Genomic DNA, 19,246 nt, shown 5'->3' with positions numbered 1-19,246 from the left:
CAGAGCTGATCCCCATGCTGTTATACCATATTTCAAATGGCTCTCTACTAGGGAACTATATAATTGATTAAGTTCTTTGTGAGGTAAGTAATTTTTCAAGGAACGGAAGTTGTGAAGTATTGTTTGCAGTTTTTTTATTGTATATTTTATATTGAGAGTCCCATCTTAAGTTTCTATCTATGTAGACGCCCAAGTATTTGATTTCTGTTAGGGAATCTATTTTTATTGTTTTTCCTTGATCGCCGACATCAAGAGTTTCAAATGGACAATCATTGGATAGATTGCAGCTAAAAGGAAAAAAAATAGTGTTTTCCAGTTTCACTGTCAGAAGCCTTTGGTCAAACCATTTTTTGAGCAAGTGGAAATCTGTTTCTACGTTCTTTTTCAAATCAAGCCATGTGTCTGCCTCATAAAATATCGTAGTATCGTCTGCGTATCCAATTATTTTCCCAACGCTGTCCAAATTGAATGATTCATTCAGATATAAATTGAAAAGCAGATTGAAACAATAATAGGCAGGAAAAAAAAAAACAGGTCAAAAATTATACAGGCCACATTTTGAAATATTCGTTTTAAGGACAAATATGGAAGCAATAAATCAAAAAAAGAGATTTTTTACTATCCTTATACGAGGAATTGGACAAATTTCGGATATGTGGTTGTTTACCTCGTTTAGAGGCAGATGGCGCGAGACAAATCTGTTGTTTGTTGTCCGCTTCAGCTTTGTTCGAGGAATGATACTCTGAAGAAATTCGATTTTCAATTATCAGAAATCATCGACTTTATGTTGACGATAGACACTACCTTGCACTGACGAGTGGCCAAACAGCCCGAAACCTGTGTGCAAGTGTGTTCTAATATTTGAAAATCTATTGCGGCAGTTGTATCGACAAAAGCATATGCAGGAATAACTTCAGTGAAGAATCCTGCACTGACGCCTGTCGGATATAATCCAACGCCCTTCGTGTTATTAGCCAGGGGAGTAGTTGTTTTCTGATAGGTGTCAGTCCATTCAACCTACTGTGTAGGGAATTGAGACTGGCCTGAACGAAGGGTACTTTTATATGATTTGAGATAGGATTGAATGTTGAAATAATCAAAAATAAAAATACTTCAAAGAATCAGATGTAAATATTGGTTTGAGCTACTTACAATACAATAGTAATGCCAAAAAAATATGAAACCTAAATAGTTAAAGTTGTAAGTACGGTAGGTTTTGAATAAAATGAATTATTTCGACCTGAAATGGAAATTAATTGTACAGCTGAAAACGCCAACTTGGTTGGTGGAACACGCATCGTGAAGAGTGTTGCAGTTCTGGCGTTTGAGAAAATTGCTCGAAAAGTGCTCGATTTGAAATGGAAATTAGAATAAAAATACAGTAGAAAGTAATTATCAAAATAAATGATGGAAAAATAGCAAAAAATATGAAAACGAAATAAAATCAAGAAATGTTCAGTTTCGATTGTAGTATACACATCATCCGAACACAATTGTGAATCGTCTTTCGATTATCACCTGGGTTACCTTTAGGTTGATTATTTTATTTCACTGTATTTTTATTTTTCATCGATCTAACCAGGGAAAATTCCGGAAATGGTCTTGAAAATCCTCCCACTTAGCTGATCTGTAATGCCACACTTTACGCGGCTTAAGTTGTTCCCCACCATTTATCGGTATTTCACTCAACACTGAAATTGATTTATGATCAGTGTGTGTAAATTTCTGGATTGGTTGTTAGGTATATATCTAGAAAACTTGCGTATAGTCCATGACGGTCAGGTTGGCTCATTTATAATCTCAGTTAGTCCAATGCTTATTGCCTCAGCTTCGCGACTTTGTCGTTGATATTTGAGCCATTCGATATTGTGGACATTGAAGTCACCGAATATGGAAATTTCGGCACTTTGATGATTGAATTGCAGAAATTCAGTGGTGTTTGCAAGTGAATAGAATAGTATCCTATATTGTTTAACGCTTGGTGGTCGATAAACGCAGCAAATGAATTCAGTGATATTATGTGATATTATTTTAAAGTCGATTCGTCTTTAGTCTCAAAATATGCCTCAGTTTTAACGATTACCTCTTCATCGGCGGTAAATTTCTGTTCAGCGAGCATTCTCTTGAGGTCTGAGAACAGGTAAAAGTCACAGGGGATCAGATCTGGAGAATACGGTGAATGCTGAAACAGATGGAAGCCCAATTCATGCAGTTTTGCCATAGTTTTCGTTGATTTGTGACACGGTATATTTTTTTGATGAAGCAGCACTTTTTTTCTTCAAATGGACCCGTTTTTTCCGCGATTTTGTCCTACAAACGCTCCAAAAACGCTATGTAACTATCATTATCAGTGAAATGAACCAAAATTAGCAGTTTTATAAACAAATGATGACCCCAAAAGTCAAGTCAATTTTCAACAAACTACCAGATGCGTCACAATGAATATCACGTGGGCGAGGCGTGGTTCGGCTGGTCTCCATCACCACTTGTGTCCTTTTGAGAAATCACCCTCTGTACACCCCTAGGGGGTCATCTATTATGGCACTTTGTCTTGTTCAACCCTTCCTGGTCATTGAAAATCGAAACCAACAGGGTTTCTCAAGATGTTACGTCATTCCATTGGCCTCTCTCTCAACCCTCAGGCTACGTTAAGATCCTTTTGACATTTTTCTTTGTCAACGACGTCGATGACAACACCCTTCTGGTCATTGACGATATCCTCTATAAGAACTATCAAGGGTGCAGAAGAATTTACGTCATTCCATTGTTCCCGGGGGTACCTTTAAGCCTTTTTGACAACTCTTTACGTACCTACGTCACCCTTAAACTTAAGTGTTGAGAGAACTCGATGGATTGTATCTTGTATAGCAGTTATATTACTACTGTCGTTGTGGATCGTTTTCCTTTCACAAGATAGTCGATGAATATTATACCAAAATACTATACCATAATCTTGCCAGCCCACACGTGACCTTTGAAAGTTGGAGCTCAACTAAAAGTCATATGGGTTTGACACTGTTAGCCTTCTAACTTTTCAGCTTATCTAGTATTCAGTCTAAATATCAGAACAAGGAAAGTCATTAGACAATAACAGACATTGCGATAATTAAAATCATTAAGTGATGTAGAAGCCACATACCTTGAAGTAAACATTGGTTATGGTGAGGATAACTCTTGCGAAGAGTCTTTTATCTGTGATGAATCTATAAAGACACGTCACATCTTCACCATTTTGTGATTGCTTGTAAATCAGAGTATTCAGTGGTGACCTCAACCAACCTTTGGTTTTCTTCCAAGAGGCGAAAATTTCATCACATTGTTTTCCTGGAACTGGTTCTCCAAGTTTACTGTTATTGAAGAAGTCATAGTGGGCCCAGTAGTAGAGAGAGGACCTGCAATTGAAGTTTCATAATTTTTTTCACATATAAATTTTTATAAATTTTTATTTTCAGGTGAAAAAAGTACATAAATAGAGTGAGATTTTGAAGACCATAGTCTGATATTTTCTTGAGTTTTATCCGTAGTCTAAATTATTATTTAACTGGGATTAGGGTGTCATCAACATGACTACTGTCACTGTTGACTACTTGACAAAGCCTGTCTCAGTTTTCTGTTTTCTATTAGGCGAATCTTTCAAGAAGCTGTTAATTTTGAATTCTCTGGCAGACATTTAATGAATAAAAGCGTTCCTCAAGGCTCAGTTTTGGGTCCAATTCTGTACCTATTATACATACAAAATATTTGCCAAATTAAATTATCACGTAAGTATACAACATATGCAGACAATACAGAACTTGTATGTGCAAATAAAAACACAACTATTGTAGAAAATACAATTAATGATGATCTAAAACTTTTTGAAAAATGGCTTTGCCCAAATTTTCTTTCAGTTAACCCGAATAAAATTGAATGTATTACGTTTCATTAAAAACATAAGCGGGATATTACAATGAATATTTCTATAAAGAATACACAAATAAAACAAGCTATGCAAATTAAGTACATTGGTGTTCATGTTGACAATACATCGAAATGGGATATAAATATTGACAAACTTATTGAAAAAAAATCTGCAATTGTTGGAGCACTACGTAGATGTCCAAAATTGAAATCAGAAATAGCAAAAATCTTTTTGGACTCACATATTCTTAGCTAGATCAAATATTCATCAGATATATGGGGAATATTGGACAAAATTCGATTTATTATAAAGGTATAAAACTTTAATGAACAAAAATTCTGGATTAATTTGAAAAAATATTTATTGTTTGTATAGATATATTATCTGATGAGTACATTTATGTTCATGTTGATAATCATATCCAAGCATATATGCATGTATATATGTGTATATGTATGTACATTTATATTTTTTCCATGTTTCAGTTCTGATTTATCTTTTCGTGTGTGCTTTGTTCGTACTTAGTTATGTCACAGCTAGTTTTTTCCCCGCTATGAACATTGTATGTTTCTTGGAAAAATAAATTGTTATTATTATTAAATATATTTCTCCAAACCTACAATAGTATCATATTTATCAAATTCAACAACATTTGAAACTCAATTCAGTACTATTCTAGTCTTTTTCCAGTGGCCAGTGTTTTGCGATTTCATTACATAACTGAAATTGCTGAAAACAAGGCAGAAACAAAATTTTAGATTATCAGATTATGCCTTATTATTTTATCTTTCAGTGAGTGATTTATGTTGTAGATTCCGCAACTTAAAAAATAGTTTTCCATTCTACTCACCCACTGTAACTTCCAGTTTTGCTCTCAAACCTCACGAATAAAGCATTTCCTGTAGAAACGAAGTCGTATTTCTCCATTGCTCTTGAAAATGTATCACAGAAAGTTTTGATGATTTTAGAGTCATCTGACCACGAGGCGTCATATATAGTTAGCGATTCTCCACAATCCCCTTCAAATGGTCGTATTGGAGATTCGATCCTATTTATCCGAAAGCTGGAATGAATTCAATTTGTATACTGTGTGTAAAAGCCAAATGGAATGAATCCATTATTTCGGTTACGGTGAATATTTTAACAAAATCGAAACACGTCAATTTTAAAATATAATGTGACATACTTCAACGAAAAAATCTACCCCTACCTTCAACCCCCGACGAATGACAGGTACAACCCCAATTTTTTCAAAGGGAAGTATAGGCTTGTGATATATCGTTTGAAAGGTCTCTTCACTCTCTATTCAAAAATGTTATCAGTTTCAACTTTATCGCAACAATTAAGATAAAATAAATTAAAATCATGTGGTTACCGAAATTCGATAAAATACACTCCAAACTTATCGCAATTTTGCTCAAAACTTATCTCTATGTTGCGGTATTGATATTAAGAAAGTAAGCAAAAACCATAGCAATATTCTTTTTAGATGGCATCCTTTAAAAAGCTGTAAAGAATTTTCGTGACAACGTTAGTTTAAAATGCCTTTTAAACTTTTGTATGTTACATTAGTTGTCAGTACTTTAATTTCAGTTTAAAGTTCGTTAACTTCAAGTCTGACAAATGGTTAGTTTAACGGAAATGTATAAAATAACAGTTTTACGGAGATAAAACCCGAACACAACAGAAATTAGCTCGCCTATTTCTTGAGAAATTTCCTTATTCACCGTCCATATCTTAAGGAACAATAAGCAAAATAGAGCTTGGTCATAATGGGGCAGATAAAAAAGGCAGCTGCCAATGCAGTAAGTGATCAACTCAAATTAGATGTGATGCTTGAGTTTGAGAAAAACCCACATACATCGTATAGACAGGCATTCACTACATTCAATGCTAGCCATACATCGATAGTAAACATATTAAAAGAAAATAAAAATGCATCCCTATGAAATTATAACTAGTCAGGAGCTCATGAAAGACGATTTTGATAGAAGAACTTAGTTTTGTGAGCAAATGATGGACATGTTGGATAACTGTATCATCCAATTAGAAGACGTTATGTTTTCTGATGAATATACTTTGTCTCTTAACGGTCATGCTAATCGGCAAAATTGTCGCTACTGGTCAACGGAAAATCCTCACTGGATGATAGAACACACGCAATACCCTCAAAAGGTTAATGTTTGGGCAGGGATTGTAGAAAACCATATCATTGGTTCCTTCATCATTAAGGGCAACTTGAATGGCGATAATTATTTGGCACTACTTCAAAATGATATCATTCCAAGTTTAGCAAATTTATATCCTGATCCAGGAAACCCTCAAGTTTCAGTGAATACAATATGGTTTCAGCAGGATGGAGCACCACCACATTATCAAGTTAATGTCTGGCAATGCCTCGATACAACATTTCCCTATCGGTGAATAGGGAGGCGAGAATCGATTGAATGGCCAGCGCGATCACCTGATCTTTCATCATTAGATTTCTATTTATGGGGATATGTAAAGAGCAATGTGTACAAAAGTAAATCTTCAGATTTGAATGACTTAAGAACGCTTGCGATTAAGTCGGTCACGCCTGATATGTTGTTATGTTAGAATACAGTTTTATTTGAGATTAGGATGTTGCCAAGACGTTCGCGGTGAACATTTCAAATATCCACTTCGTTATCATCTATAGTTCTTTTTCGTATTCTACATTTCATTACGTTTTGTCATCAGTCATCAGTCATCACAGGTGTTTGGTGGGAGTTGGCCATTTTTCGCTTGATGATGGGTTTCCATATGTTGCGTATTTCTACGCTGGCTTGGCTGAATACGTTGTTGGACAACATGTAAGCGGCTTCCTTGAATTTTCTCCTAAACCAATGTTCCTCTCTGTGCAAAATCTCAGCTTGGGACCACTCGATGTTGTGTTGATGAGTCCAAACATGGTCGGCTATTTCTGATTTGCTGGTTTCCCCTCGCTGTGTGTGTTTCTTGTGTTCGGCAATGTATATTGGTGAAACTAAGAGGCCATTGAATGTTCGCATTGCCGAACACAAGAAACATACACAGCGAGAGGAAACCAGCAAATCAGGAATAGCAGACCATGTTTGGACTCATCAACACAACATCGAGTGGTCCCAAGCTAAGATCTTGCACAGAGAGGAAAATTGGTTCAGGAGAAAATTCAAGGAAGCCGCTTACATGTTGTCCAACAACGTATTCAGCCAAGCCAGCATGGAAATACGCAACATATGGAAACCCATCATCAAGCGAAAAATGCCCAACTCCCGCCAAACGGTCATCTCCCACGGAACCAGTGAAGCAGAAAATGAAAAGCGGGGATAAGTGAAAGTACTCGAACGACCTATAAATAGTCATCTCTCGGAGGAATCAGTCCAGTCATCACCCGAAGACGATTGTAGATACTAACAATCGAAACGTCGTGAACTAACGTGACTATTTCATTTGTATTTTATTTCACTATTATTTCATTTCAAGTTTATTTTGCTTAATATAATTGTTATTTTCAGCTATTCATTTTTAAGTTTTAATGCTTCTTTTTTAGTTGTTCCAGGGATTTCAAATCAATTCATATAGTAGACAATGGAAGTCCGAACTAGTGAAATTTTAACTTGAAAGCGATAACATTTTTGAATAGAGAATGAAGAAACTTTCAAACGATATATCACAGACCTCGAAACAAAGAATGGCGTACGTATTAAAATTAATACAATTGTCCGCATCAGATTTTGATATCTTGACTTGTTTGTAAGTAAAAGGAAGGACAACTTTTCAATTCAAATGATTTCAATATACAAAATAAACCACTTACCTAGGAAAATACAGCCTAATTATTTCATCTTCCTCTCCCTGCATAAGATATGTACAGCTTGTCTGAGGCGGGTACCAATGTGCTACTGATAAAAATATCCCTTCCGAGTCCCCAGAAGCCTTTAGACTTTCTGAAGATAAAAACCAATCACAGGTACCATTTTTGCTTCCTGCTGTATCTACATGACCTGGCCAGTTTCCCACATTAAAATGGAAACCGGTGTTGAGTAAAGGCCCTGGAATTAAATGACAGATGTAATCTAGTTATTCACACATCATCATGAGATGATCTTATCCAATTCATACACGATAATTTGTCATTTTTATATTCAATCCATATTAACTTTTACAGATGAAATTATATGTTTGTGGGAAGCACCCTCATTTTTTTATGTGAAATTTGTAGTATGTATTACACAACCAAAGTCCATCCCAACACTTATTGATAACAACTGGGCTGAAAAGTAGTCCCAGGTCTAATGAAGAAAACGCGTTTTTCAGTTCAAAATTGATTTTATTTATCAACTTAATCTCCATCAAGAGCCACACAATCATTTCAATACCACTATTGTAGAACGATTTATCTTTTGCCTTAAAATAGGCCTCAGTTTCAGTAATAACCTGAAAGGACAAACACTTTTTTTTCCAAAAATTGATTTCTCTTAAAAATATTCCCTTACAATTTGAATATTTCAGGATATTTTGAAAGCATATTCTAGAAACTGAACTTATGTTGAATTAAACAGATTATCTTTTGCTGTTACCGAGATAGCAATAGTCTTCTATTTTATCATATATCAAAAAAACACAAAATTTTATTCGAAATCTATTTTTTTTGTTTTTATCTTTCTCCTGAGATGGCACTATTTTGTGAGTTCATTTGAATTGTAATTTTAGGTCTCTGACGTTGGATCGTAGACTACTTTGTATTCGAAATTTCAAAGTTTTCGTGGGAATTACCAAAATATAAGTTGTTTCGAAAGTTCTGTCCGTTTTTAAAAGTCCAAACAAACTGTAATATCTCAGTGAATATTCATTTAATTCAATCGAAACAAGCACCATTTGAATCAGTACACTTTTGCCAAGTAGATTAATTCTGTCAGCACGAAAATTGGCTGCTCTGGATTCGATGAAGTCATCGAAGGTCGTTTTTTCCTGATTTGCAAAATGTCTCACAAGTGAAAAAGTTATCGAAGTGCTTGAAAATTTTGTAGTTGGCTGGTAAGAAGTCTGGAAAGTATGGTGGGTGAGGCAGAACTTCAACGCTCAATTCGTTCTAAGATGGTGATTTGTGATACTTGCGGACGGGCATTGTCGTGGAGCAGGAGGGGACCTCGTCTGTTTTGTTTTTCTTAAGGACAAAACACAGGCACTGCAGGAAAATCTTTGAGGCGCTCTCAGAGTGGTGCCTGTGCGAAAGAAGCGATTTATATTGGATTTGATTCGCTGAAAGACGTCCTCAGGAAGTTTATTCCACATAAACGCAGTTCTCCAGATGAAAGAGTTCTTAAACAGTGAAGTTCAAGTTGTACTGAGTTGAACCTCAAAACGATGAGCAGCTACAGTCCATCGCGTATTTCTGATATGTACCGCTCTTGGTGGGATCGAATGTGCCAAGTCACTCAAACACTTCCCGTGAAAGTATCTATAGAAGAGAGACAAATCTTCAACCTTCCTTCGATGTTCCAGGCTATCAAGATTGCACGTGATGTTCGCGTCTCCTATCAGGAGGATGGCTCTTTTCTGGATAGAATCCATATGGAATGACGAGACAAGTGTGCTGTCGTCAGCAAAGCAATATATTGGATTCTTGATTTTTCCCAATAAGTCGTTGATATACAATAAAAAGGGGGTTGGAGACAATATGGATCCTTGGAGAATACCAGCGTTGATGGTGTAAGTATTCGAGATATATCCATCGACAGCCACTTGCAGGGAACGTTCTTCCAGGAAGCTGAAGAGCTACACACAAAAATGATCTGACAAGCCATAACATCGAAGTTTGGCCAGCAAACCCTCATGTCACACACGGTCAAAGGCCTTACAAATATCAAGCGCAAGAGCTCTTGATTTTCCATATTTCTCGATTGCGTCATTTCAACAATGGGTCGCCTGTTTATCTTTGTTTTCGAAAGCCATATTGATGATCGCTCAAGATGTTGAAACCTTTCAAATATTTGAGGATACGGTGGCTTACGACATTCTCCATGATTTTTGACATCACTGTTAGCAAAGCGATAGGTCTATAGTTATTTGGAAGATGTTTCTTGCCCTTTTTGGAAATAGGCTGAACGTGAGTGATCTTCCAAAATGAAGGAAAAAACCCTTTCTTGTAAGACAGGTTGAAAAGTCTGCAAAATGTAGTTACATATTTCTACTGACATTCAAGTTTGAACCTCTCGGTAAACTCAGTCCCTCGTTGGGCGCCAACATTTTTTTCAGTTAATTGAATGAGTATTTTGAATACTCTTTACTATGTATTGGCTTCCAGGAATGAAGTGAGGTGTCTTTCATGATAACATATGGTAAACCAGAATACCACCACATTATCCTACTGTGTCGAAGCTATTCCCTGAGTGTTTGGGTCGTGATTTGTGGGTTTTTATACATTCATCGTACATATGTGTTGGGGGTTCAGGTTCCCAGGTAGCTAGACTTTATTTATGTTAATTTATTTCAGTTGAATTTGTGTAAGTCAACAAGAATGTACGCTATCATCAACCGACAATACCGGCCACACATTGGCCACATTTTATATTTGTATGTTCAATATTTAGATCATAGGTTGGTAAACATTTTAGCTAGACAGTTATCTTGATGAAAATGAAATCAATGAGGTGAAATGTTATATGTATATATATATACAGGGTATTCCATATTCGATGGTATATTACACGTATCTAGAGAACAAAAAAAGATGAGAGTTTTAAATTTTGGTAATCGATGTAGATGGCTGTGATCTATCGTTTGAAAATATTTTTATCTCCGCATTGTTGCCACATCTACATGTAACAGACATCAACTTGGAAATTTCAAATGGAACACCCTATATATTATATCATTTTTGAATTCTGCATCGAAATCCAAATTATTTTTGTGAACCATGTTCTATACCTATCTCTCACCATTTTCAAAATATTAATTATTTTGTAATTTTTTTTGGCAAAAACATGGTATTTTTAATATTTAATATCGCATGAATTACCTGATAGTACTCAAATTCTGGCAACATTGAGATAAAGTATGGTGGTCGTTATTTCAGAACGAAACTCAAATCTTATTTTATACAGAGTGTCTGAAAAATACGTCTCAATTTGTATCTTTGAAAAACGACCATAACTATTTTTTTTTTCAAATGGAGCAACCTGTATATTATTCAATTTTCGAATTCAGCCTACCAATGTGAACAACTTTGATCAACTATATCCTATACGTATCTCTGACCGTTTATGAGATATAAATTCTTCTATAATGTTTTTGCTTCTATACAAATATAACACTTCAAATACAAAATTCAGCGAAAAATGTATTTATTGAACATATTAAACATTTATATTAGTTCAGAAAGGTTTAATGGAATATAGAATGAAATTTCATAGTGGGTGTATGACAAACAATACTATTTTGACAGAAGAACAAAAAACAAAATTGATTCCAACCTAAAAAACAAGAGATAATATTGTGAAACTAACTTCGCAATTATTTGAAATTTGATGCTAACATGACAAAAATTCAGTAGCTCAGGTGCTTGAAATGCTGACCATTCACTTGAACACATTGATGGATTGATGTTATTATGTGATCGATCTAGGTTCTGCGGATATCTGAGGGGTCGATTTTTTCGAAGGCACATCTAACCCGATCTTTCAGTTCCTGTTTCGAATCGATAGGTGTTCTATACACCCTTTCTTAGATTTTCCCCAGAGGTCAAAATCTAGGGGAGTCAGATCCGGTGATCCATCCAACTGATACCAACAATTCCGCTACAAGTTCAGGGGCAAATTATCTAGAAAGTCACTCATAGTCGATCTCAGAATCTAAATATTTTTCGGAATTCAACTTTTCTTCATAAATGCAAATAGAAACTTTATCATCCGTGAGCATACAAAAAACATTAAAACTGAATGTTTGTAGGAATCCCCTTTGTCTAATGAAATGGGGATTTTCTGAAGCCCAGAAGTGATTATATCGACGATTGAATATTCCCTCACCTGAAATAAATGAATATAAAACGAATTTAGCATTTTCAGAGTTCAAATTATTATTATCATCCATCTTCACTATTCAATATGACAGTCGAACTATTTAAACAAGTTGGGAAAGAAAGTTTTTGGCTTTCTACTACTCCATCTTGATACAAAAAAAGGGGATGAGGGAATCTTCCAAAGAAAGGAAGGAAGTAATCAATTTGAAAATAAGTAACTCTATACATGGATGTGTAGATCATGCAGAGAAGTAACTTTCAGACACAAACTGAAAGAACGTCCTCCTGAAACAGCTACTTTCATATAAACATTGAATTACACGAAAGAAAAAATTCTTGTGAAACAAATACTTCTCTATGTGAACACTGAATTGTACAGAAGATACTTTTCTCTGCTCAGTTTATATTTCAAACATTCGTTGTGGAATAAAAATCAGATATCATTCACATGAGTTCTACTTTGAATGAATGGTAATAAATTGCACTTACATGGAACACTGTCACCCTCACTGGTATACACCGATGTTTCGCCTTAAGACACTTGCCCTAAGGCTCTTCAGTACCAAATTGGATAACATTATAGAAAATACACACACTTCATTCATGAATTACGATTTTGAATGTCACAGAATGAGCTTGATCTGCTTATGTCATCGATGACATCGTAATGACATTCATTCACCTATTTGATTTAATCCCAGCCAGGAGGAATCTTATTTGAAATAAACAAGTTATTGTCAACTTCATTCTTTTGTTTTTTAAATCATGATACACAATTATCCTTGCCGAAATTCAGTTGCAAAATTCAAAATTAACGTTTAAAATTCTTTTGATATTCGAGTAGATGATTGGAAATAGAAAAAGATTCACCATATGTATTGAATTTTTCAGCCTGATTTAATAATATTCGAAAGTATTTCTAAAAAAAAACATCTCAGTCTGTCAATTTTCAATCTAAAGGAGTAAATTTCCAAAGGCTTGAGACCTACACTATTTTTGCAAAGCTGAAATTTTGAGAATGTGTGTATTATGCACTCAATTTTCAACTTTATTGGAAATTTTATGCTTGCATAAGAGCAAATTCCTTTAGAATTCGTACATATCTCATAAACGGTCTGAGATAGATATAGGACATAGTTGATCAAAGCTGTTCACATTGGTTGGCTAAATTCGAAAATTGAATAATATACAGGGTGTTCCATTTGAAAAAATTAGTTATGGTCGTTTTTCAAAGATACAAATTGAGATGTATTTTTCAGACACTATGTACAAAATAAGATTTAAGTTTCATTCTGAAATAACAACCACCATACCTTATCCTAATATTGCCAGAATTTGAGTTCGGTGTATCAGTTAATTCATGCGATATTAAATATTGAAAATACCATGTTTTCGCCAAAAAAAATTACAAATTAATAATTATTTTAATAACGGTGAGAGATAGGTATAGAACATGGTTCACAAAAGTAATTTAGATTTCGATGCAGAATTCAAAAATGATATAATATATAGGGTGTTCTATTTGAAATTTCCAAGTTGATGTCTGTTACAGGTAGATGTGGCAACAATGCGGTGATGAAAATATTTTCAAACGATAGATCTCAGCCATCGACATCGGTAACCAAACTTTGAAACTCTCATCTTTTTTTATTCTCTAGATACGTCTAATAGACCATCGTATATGGAATACCCTGTATATATATATATATATATTGAATTCATCCAGAGTGAATGTTCCTCAGCTATTATCATCACACAGGGTGATTCTTGAGGGGAAGTTCGACATATTTCAAAAGTATCGGATTTGAATCCTGAAAATTCGCGACAAATAGTACTTGATGATGATCTAATCATTGAAAATACTTTCAACTCATCCCCACTTTCGGTCATGAAAGAAGTTGACAGAAACTCCTTTATTTAATGTTGAATGTTTTTTGTTTAAACAGTATGTTCTCTTTTATATCGTTTTATGAATTTCATTTTGAGAATGGAGCCCTTTTATCTTTCCCAAACAGGACCCATTATCATCGAAAGATGAATTTAATTCAAATTAGCTGAATTACGTTGTCAAAAATTCAAGATTATTTGATGAATCTCAGGTATATAATTCAGAAACGTTTGTGTTACTGAGAAAATTGAAAAATGGCGACTCACCTGCTGGCGATGAAACAAACTCCACGAACAAATCTTGTGAAGTTCCAATAATCGAATAGGGGAATTTTCCCATTCCGCAGAATGTCCCAATGACAGGACTGTACTCGTTTTTTCCGTCGTGAATTTTTATATAGTCGTAAGGACAGCTTTTCTCTCCTGTAAAAACAGTGCTTATGAACGATGATAATCGATTTCTTCATTAACGATACGAATATTGAATACACTTTTCTCATATATTATGTATCATTATTTGTCGACTGAACTTCCCTAAATAGACATATTTTTTACTACACCTCTTATTAGTTTTCCTGAAATTTCAAATCTTGAGTTATTTCAACCATACTTGCCATTTTGTCCAAATCAATTGGTGAAATCATTTTGAATTCATTAGGATTATTTGAATGTTTCATTTTGAATATATGGAATTTTTTAGTTAAATGAATAAAAAAATTGTTGAATTTTCATACGAATTGATTGATGTAGTCTTTACTACGTAGTAGAAGATCATTATGAAAAATGAGAAATGAAACTTTCTGTCTTTTTACCACTTTTATTAGTGACTAATGTTGTTATTGCAGTTTCGTCCTATAAGGACAGTTTCAAACAATTACAATGAACAAATAAATCATAATGTTAGCAGTTTTATATCTACTGTGGGTAATAATAGAGGTCCTTAACTTAATTGAGTACCTGAAATTTGTTCACCTGTGACAAATTGGATACGCTATTTTGAAAACTGGTGAGTAAACTACATCGATTTGTACATTTAGCATATTACATCCACTATGCTCATGAATTTTTAAGGATATTGACTACATTGCCCAACATAAACATTATTACACTCCGGACATTTAAGCTTATAAACTTTAGATTTATTTATTTTGTCCACTTCATCTTTGACATTTAAAAGGAAGTTAGATAATCTAACATGTATTCTGAATGCCACTTCCACATTGTTTTTTTGACACTGTATATAGACACTCACCTGAAGAAATTGGTCTCATTGGGCAAGTCATTATATTTTCACATCGTTGTCCATCAATGTTAAACTCTTCATTTTCAATATAGAGTTTGATGAAAGGCAACCTCGTATTCAAATAATATCTACATTGAAGATTTCTTGGATAAACGCCTGGATAAGCTGGTGATTGAACATAACATGTTTGCAGCCGGCAATCTCTGAATATTCGCTCACAATAAGATCTGAAAAGTAAACAGATTATATTTTAATTTCACCTCAACTCTTATTTCAGCTGATTCTTCATTAAACAAAACCCTGAGTCATTTTAATATGCGAATGGGTGATTCTGAAAGTAGAATAGGCGAAGGAATTTTGACACTTCCTCCAAGGCAAAATTAAAATAGTTGTGCTTCATCTTGTGATGTTATCCACATTGGTGCTGAAGAGGCAATAAAGCAAGTTTCTCATTCCGAAACATCGGATGTCCGCCATTGAGGATAACAAAACCAATACTATTACCAAGCACCAAGACTCTACTCTACTCGCATTTCAACAACCAAGTTGGCATCCCCAGGAGATAAAAGTGGTTGGTTTGAACCGAGTTTGGAAACTCTTTGGACCGCTTTCAACCTTGAAACGACCTTTACATACGTCACACGATGTAGACGTAGTGACTTTGAAGGAGTGTTTTGAGTTCGACCTTGATCGACGTCACAGAACGAAGGCAAGGTAACCTTGAGGTAGTGTTTAGGTATTGACCTTGATCGATTTTGATTCATGCCGTATATTTTCTACAAAGTGACTTTGACCTCGAATAAGCTCGAGCAAGTTACGCGGCTATCTTAACGTACTGAACCCACACCAAGCTGACTTTGAAGGAGTGTTTTATGTTTGACCTTGAATGACCTTGATCTACTTCATATGACGCAGACAAGGTAACCTTGGAGTAGTGTTTTGGGTTGAATTTTGAACGACCTTGATTCACACTCCATTTCACGCGGCTTTCTTGAAGTTTTAAGGATTAGAATCAGAACATCCTTCGACTGCGTGTACAGGGTAGCTTCTAGACTTCTTGCTTTGACTTCAAATGACTTTCAGCAACATCACATTGTGATTTTAAGCGCTTTATATATTACTGATTAACTATGAAAACCCAGCCCGTGGTAAAGAAACGCCCGCTTCCCTGTAACCAAGTTTCATAAATGTTCGGAGGATCACCATTTCAAATACAATTTGAATAACCCAACATATTAGAATATATGAGTAAGAATAGTGTGGTAAATAGTACTATGGAGTACTGAAAGATAGGACGAATTTACCTATAGAAGTAATTATGGAATCACTAGGATTCTGTGTACGAAACTGTTATTTCCAACTGAAGGACGAATTCTTTACACAAGATGAGGGACTGCCAATGGGATCGCCACTTTCACCAATCATAGCCAACATATATATGGAGTGGTTTGTAACTCTGGCCATTGAAGAAGCCCATAGGAACCTCGAGTCTGGTTGAGATATGTTGACGACACATTCATAATATGGAACCATGGGAATACTGAACTAGACGCCTTCCTGAAACACATCAACAGCGTGAGACCTCTCATCACTTTCACAATGGAGAAGGAAATCTACAACGAATTGCCATTCTTAGACGTTTTGGTGAAGAGGACCGACACTAACTGGGAAACATCTGTTTACCGAAAACCCACTCATACGGGACAGTATCTGAACCACGAATTCAACCACCATCAATCAACTAAAAGAGGAATCATCAAGACTCTATTAGACCGTGCTTTCAGGCTCTGTAACACGAAGGAAGGTCTCGATAAGGAACTAGACACCATCAAAAATGATCTTCAACGAAATGGCTGCTCCAAAGCGATGGTAGAAAAGACCTTGGCTAAAAGACAGCAGGAGCCTCGCAAGAGAGAGAAACCGCCACAACCAGTACTTGACCTTCCCTACATCAGAGGATTATCGGAGGGGATAAAAAGAATTGGTTCCAAGTACAACATCAGAATCTGCTTCAGATCCGGTAACACTATCCGTAGCAGCCTCACGAAAACCAGGCCACCAAACGCGGACTGCGATTCCAAGAATTGCATTCACCGGATACCCTGTGAGTGTGAAAAATCCTTTATTGGTGAAACTAAGAAGCTATTGAATGTCCGCATTGCCGAGCACAAGAAACACACACAGCGAGGGGAATCAGGAATAGCAGACGATGTTTGGACCCATCAACACAACATCGAGTGGTCCCAAGCTGAGATCTTGCACAGAAAGGAACAATGGTTTAGGAGAAAATTCAAGGAAGCCACTTACATGTTGTCCAACAACGTATTCAGCCAGGCCAGCGTAGAAATACGTAACATATGGAAACCCATCATCAAGCGAAAAATGGCCAACTCCCGCCAAGCGGTCATCTCCCGCGAAACCAGTGAAGCGGAAAGTGGAAAGCGGGGATAAGTGAAAGTACTCGAACGACTTATAAATAGTCATCTCTCGGAGGAATCAGTCCAGTCATCACCCGAAGACGATTGTAGATACTAACAATCGAAACGTCGTGAACTAACGTGACTTGGAATCTCTCAACTGTTTATTTTTATTTTCTTCTTTCATCTTTTATTTTTATTAATTTTTTTGTTCAATTGTTCTATTTTACTTGTATTCTGTTTCACTATTATGTCATTTCAGGTTTATTTTGCTTAATATAATTGTTATTTTCAGCTATTCATTTTTAATTCTTCTTTTTTATTTGTTTTAGAGATTTCAAATCATTTTATATAGTAGAACTAGTGAAATTCAAAATTCCAAGACTTTGCAGAGATGGGCAAGCTATCTCTGTTTCCTTAATCGTCATTTGAAGTTGATGTAGCAGCATAATGAACAAATGTGGCTGCCAAAGGCATCACTTCAAATAGAGATGATTGATTTGCAAATGAATATGGCTTTTCAAATATATAAAATGGTATACACTGAAGAATTTTGGAGCAAACATGTTCCAAAAAAATATGAAAATTGAAAGAAACTAGCTATAAATTTGGCCACTATGTTTGGCTCGACATATGTATGTGAAACATCTTTCTCAAACATTAATTTTTTGAAAAACAAATATCGTTCGAGATTAACGGACGCCCACCTAGAAGACATACTTCGAATTTGCTGTTCCTTTGAAGAACCAAACTATAAAAAAACTTGTTGAGCCAGTTTTTATAGTTTGGTGTGATTTCTCACATAAATTTTAGGTCTTGTGTTTTATAATTCAGAATTTGATTTGAAAGGTAGTATTTTTATCAGTTGTTTTTTTCTGGACCTCATAAAAATGTTCCCATAGTTACCGGACCCCACCTAAAATTACTTGCCAACACCTGGTCTAGTCTGTGTGAAGAATCATCGAAATTTTTTATTCGTTTGAAAGACCTATTGATGCAATCTGCGTATGAAAACACTTTAGTCCAATTTCCACTAGTTATTCAATTTTTATGACCGGTTTCCGGTTTTATCCCATTATAAAGTAACTATAAAAACTAACACACTGGAAATCTGAAAATAAGGTTATATAGGGACGGTTTTTTTTATTGGTTTGAAAATATTTTGGATCTCCAAACCAGGCAAAGTTATATAGGAAGTTTGTAGGTAAGCTGGAAGGGGAGGTTAAATGAACAAGGGTGTCAGAGGAAATCTTGTTGAAGAAAGACTATTGAGTTGAATTCATTCTTTGAATTAGATAATGTTTGTTATATATCTTTCAAAGGACAAGGATAAAAAAATTGAAATTTGGCAGGCATGTGTAACTTGTTGAACCCTTTGATAAAAGTCATTAAAAAATAGGGTTGTCATTCAAAAAACGTATCGATGATTTCATATCTCATATTTGAAACACACTGTATAATTTTTTTGCATTAAAATAAAAGCAATTTAAAATACAAATCGACGTGTCCAAGCATATTTCTGAAAGAAACAACACCTTTGATTTAGTGAATTTGTTTTATGTTAGAGACTCGCACTGTATATAAATTCAATTCCAGAAAAAATAAAGAAGCATTATTCCATTACAAAATTCAAATGTCAATTGAAAAAAAATCTAATTAGTGGAATTTCATAGTTTGCATTTTATTTCTATCACACGTTTTCAACGTATACTTTCTGTAACCAATTTCATTATTTGGCTGCATTTCATTGGTATTTTTTTTCTACATACAGGGTG

At 35.0% G+C, this 19,246-nt stretch overlaps 1 protein-coding gene across 1 annotated transcript in view; it reads right to left on the bottom strand.

Moving 5' to 3' along the window:
* The window catches only part of LOC111513641 (cubilin), a 60,216-nt gene that overhangs the window by 17,803 nt on the left and 23,167 nt on the right, over positions 1 to 19,246 (bottom strand). The window contains exons 4-8 of the mRNA XM_074184704.1: positions 15,064 to 15,281; positions 14,079 to 14,234; positions 7,722 to 7,956; positions 4,752 to 4,964; positions 3,140 to 3,392 (exon numbers count right to left, since the gene is read on the bottom strand). Coding sequence (XP_074040805.1) covers positions 3,140 to 3,392; positions 4,752 to 4,964; positions 7,722 to 7,956; positions 14,079 to 14,234; positions 15,064 to 15,281 — 1,075 coding nt within the window. The remainder of the gene's footprint in view (positions 1 to 3,139; positions 3,393 to 4,751; positions 4,965 to 7,721; positions 7,957 to 14,078; positions 14,235 to 15,063; positions 15,282 to 19,246) is intronic.

The sequence above is a fragment of the Leptinotarsa decemlineata genome, unplaced genomic scaffold (genome assembly GCF_025532065.1).
Source record: "Leptinotarsa decemlineata unplaced genomic scaffold, Ldec_3_MD MMD2_tig00026358_RagTag_RagTag, whole genome shotgun sequence".
Taxonomy (NCBI): Eukaryota; Metazoa; Arthropoda; class Insecta; order Coleoptera; family Chrysomelidae; genus Leptinotarsa; species Leptinotarsa decemlineata.
Note: the sequence above shows the minus strand (reverse complement) of the source record. Positions and strands in the feature narration are given on the sequence as shown.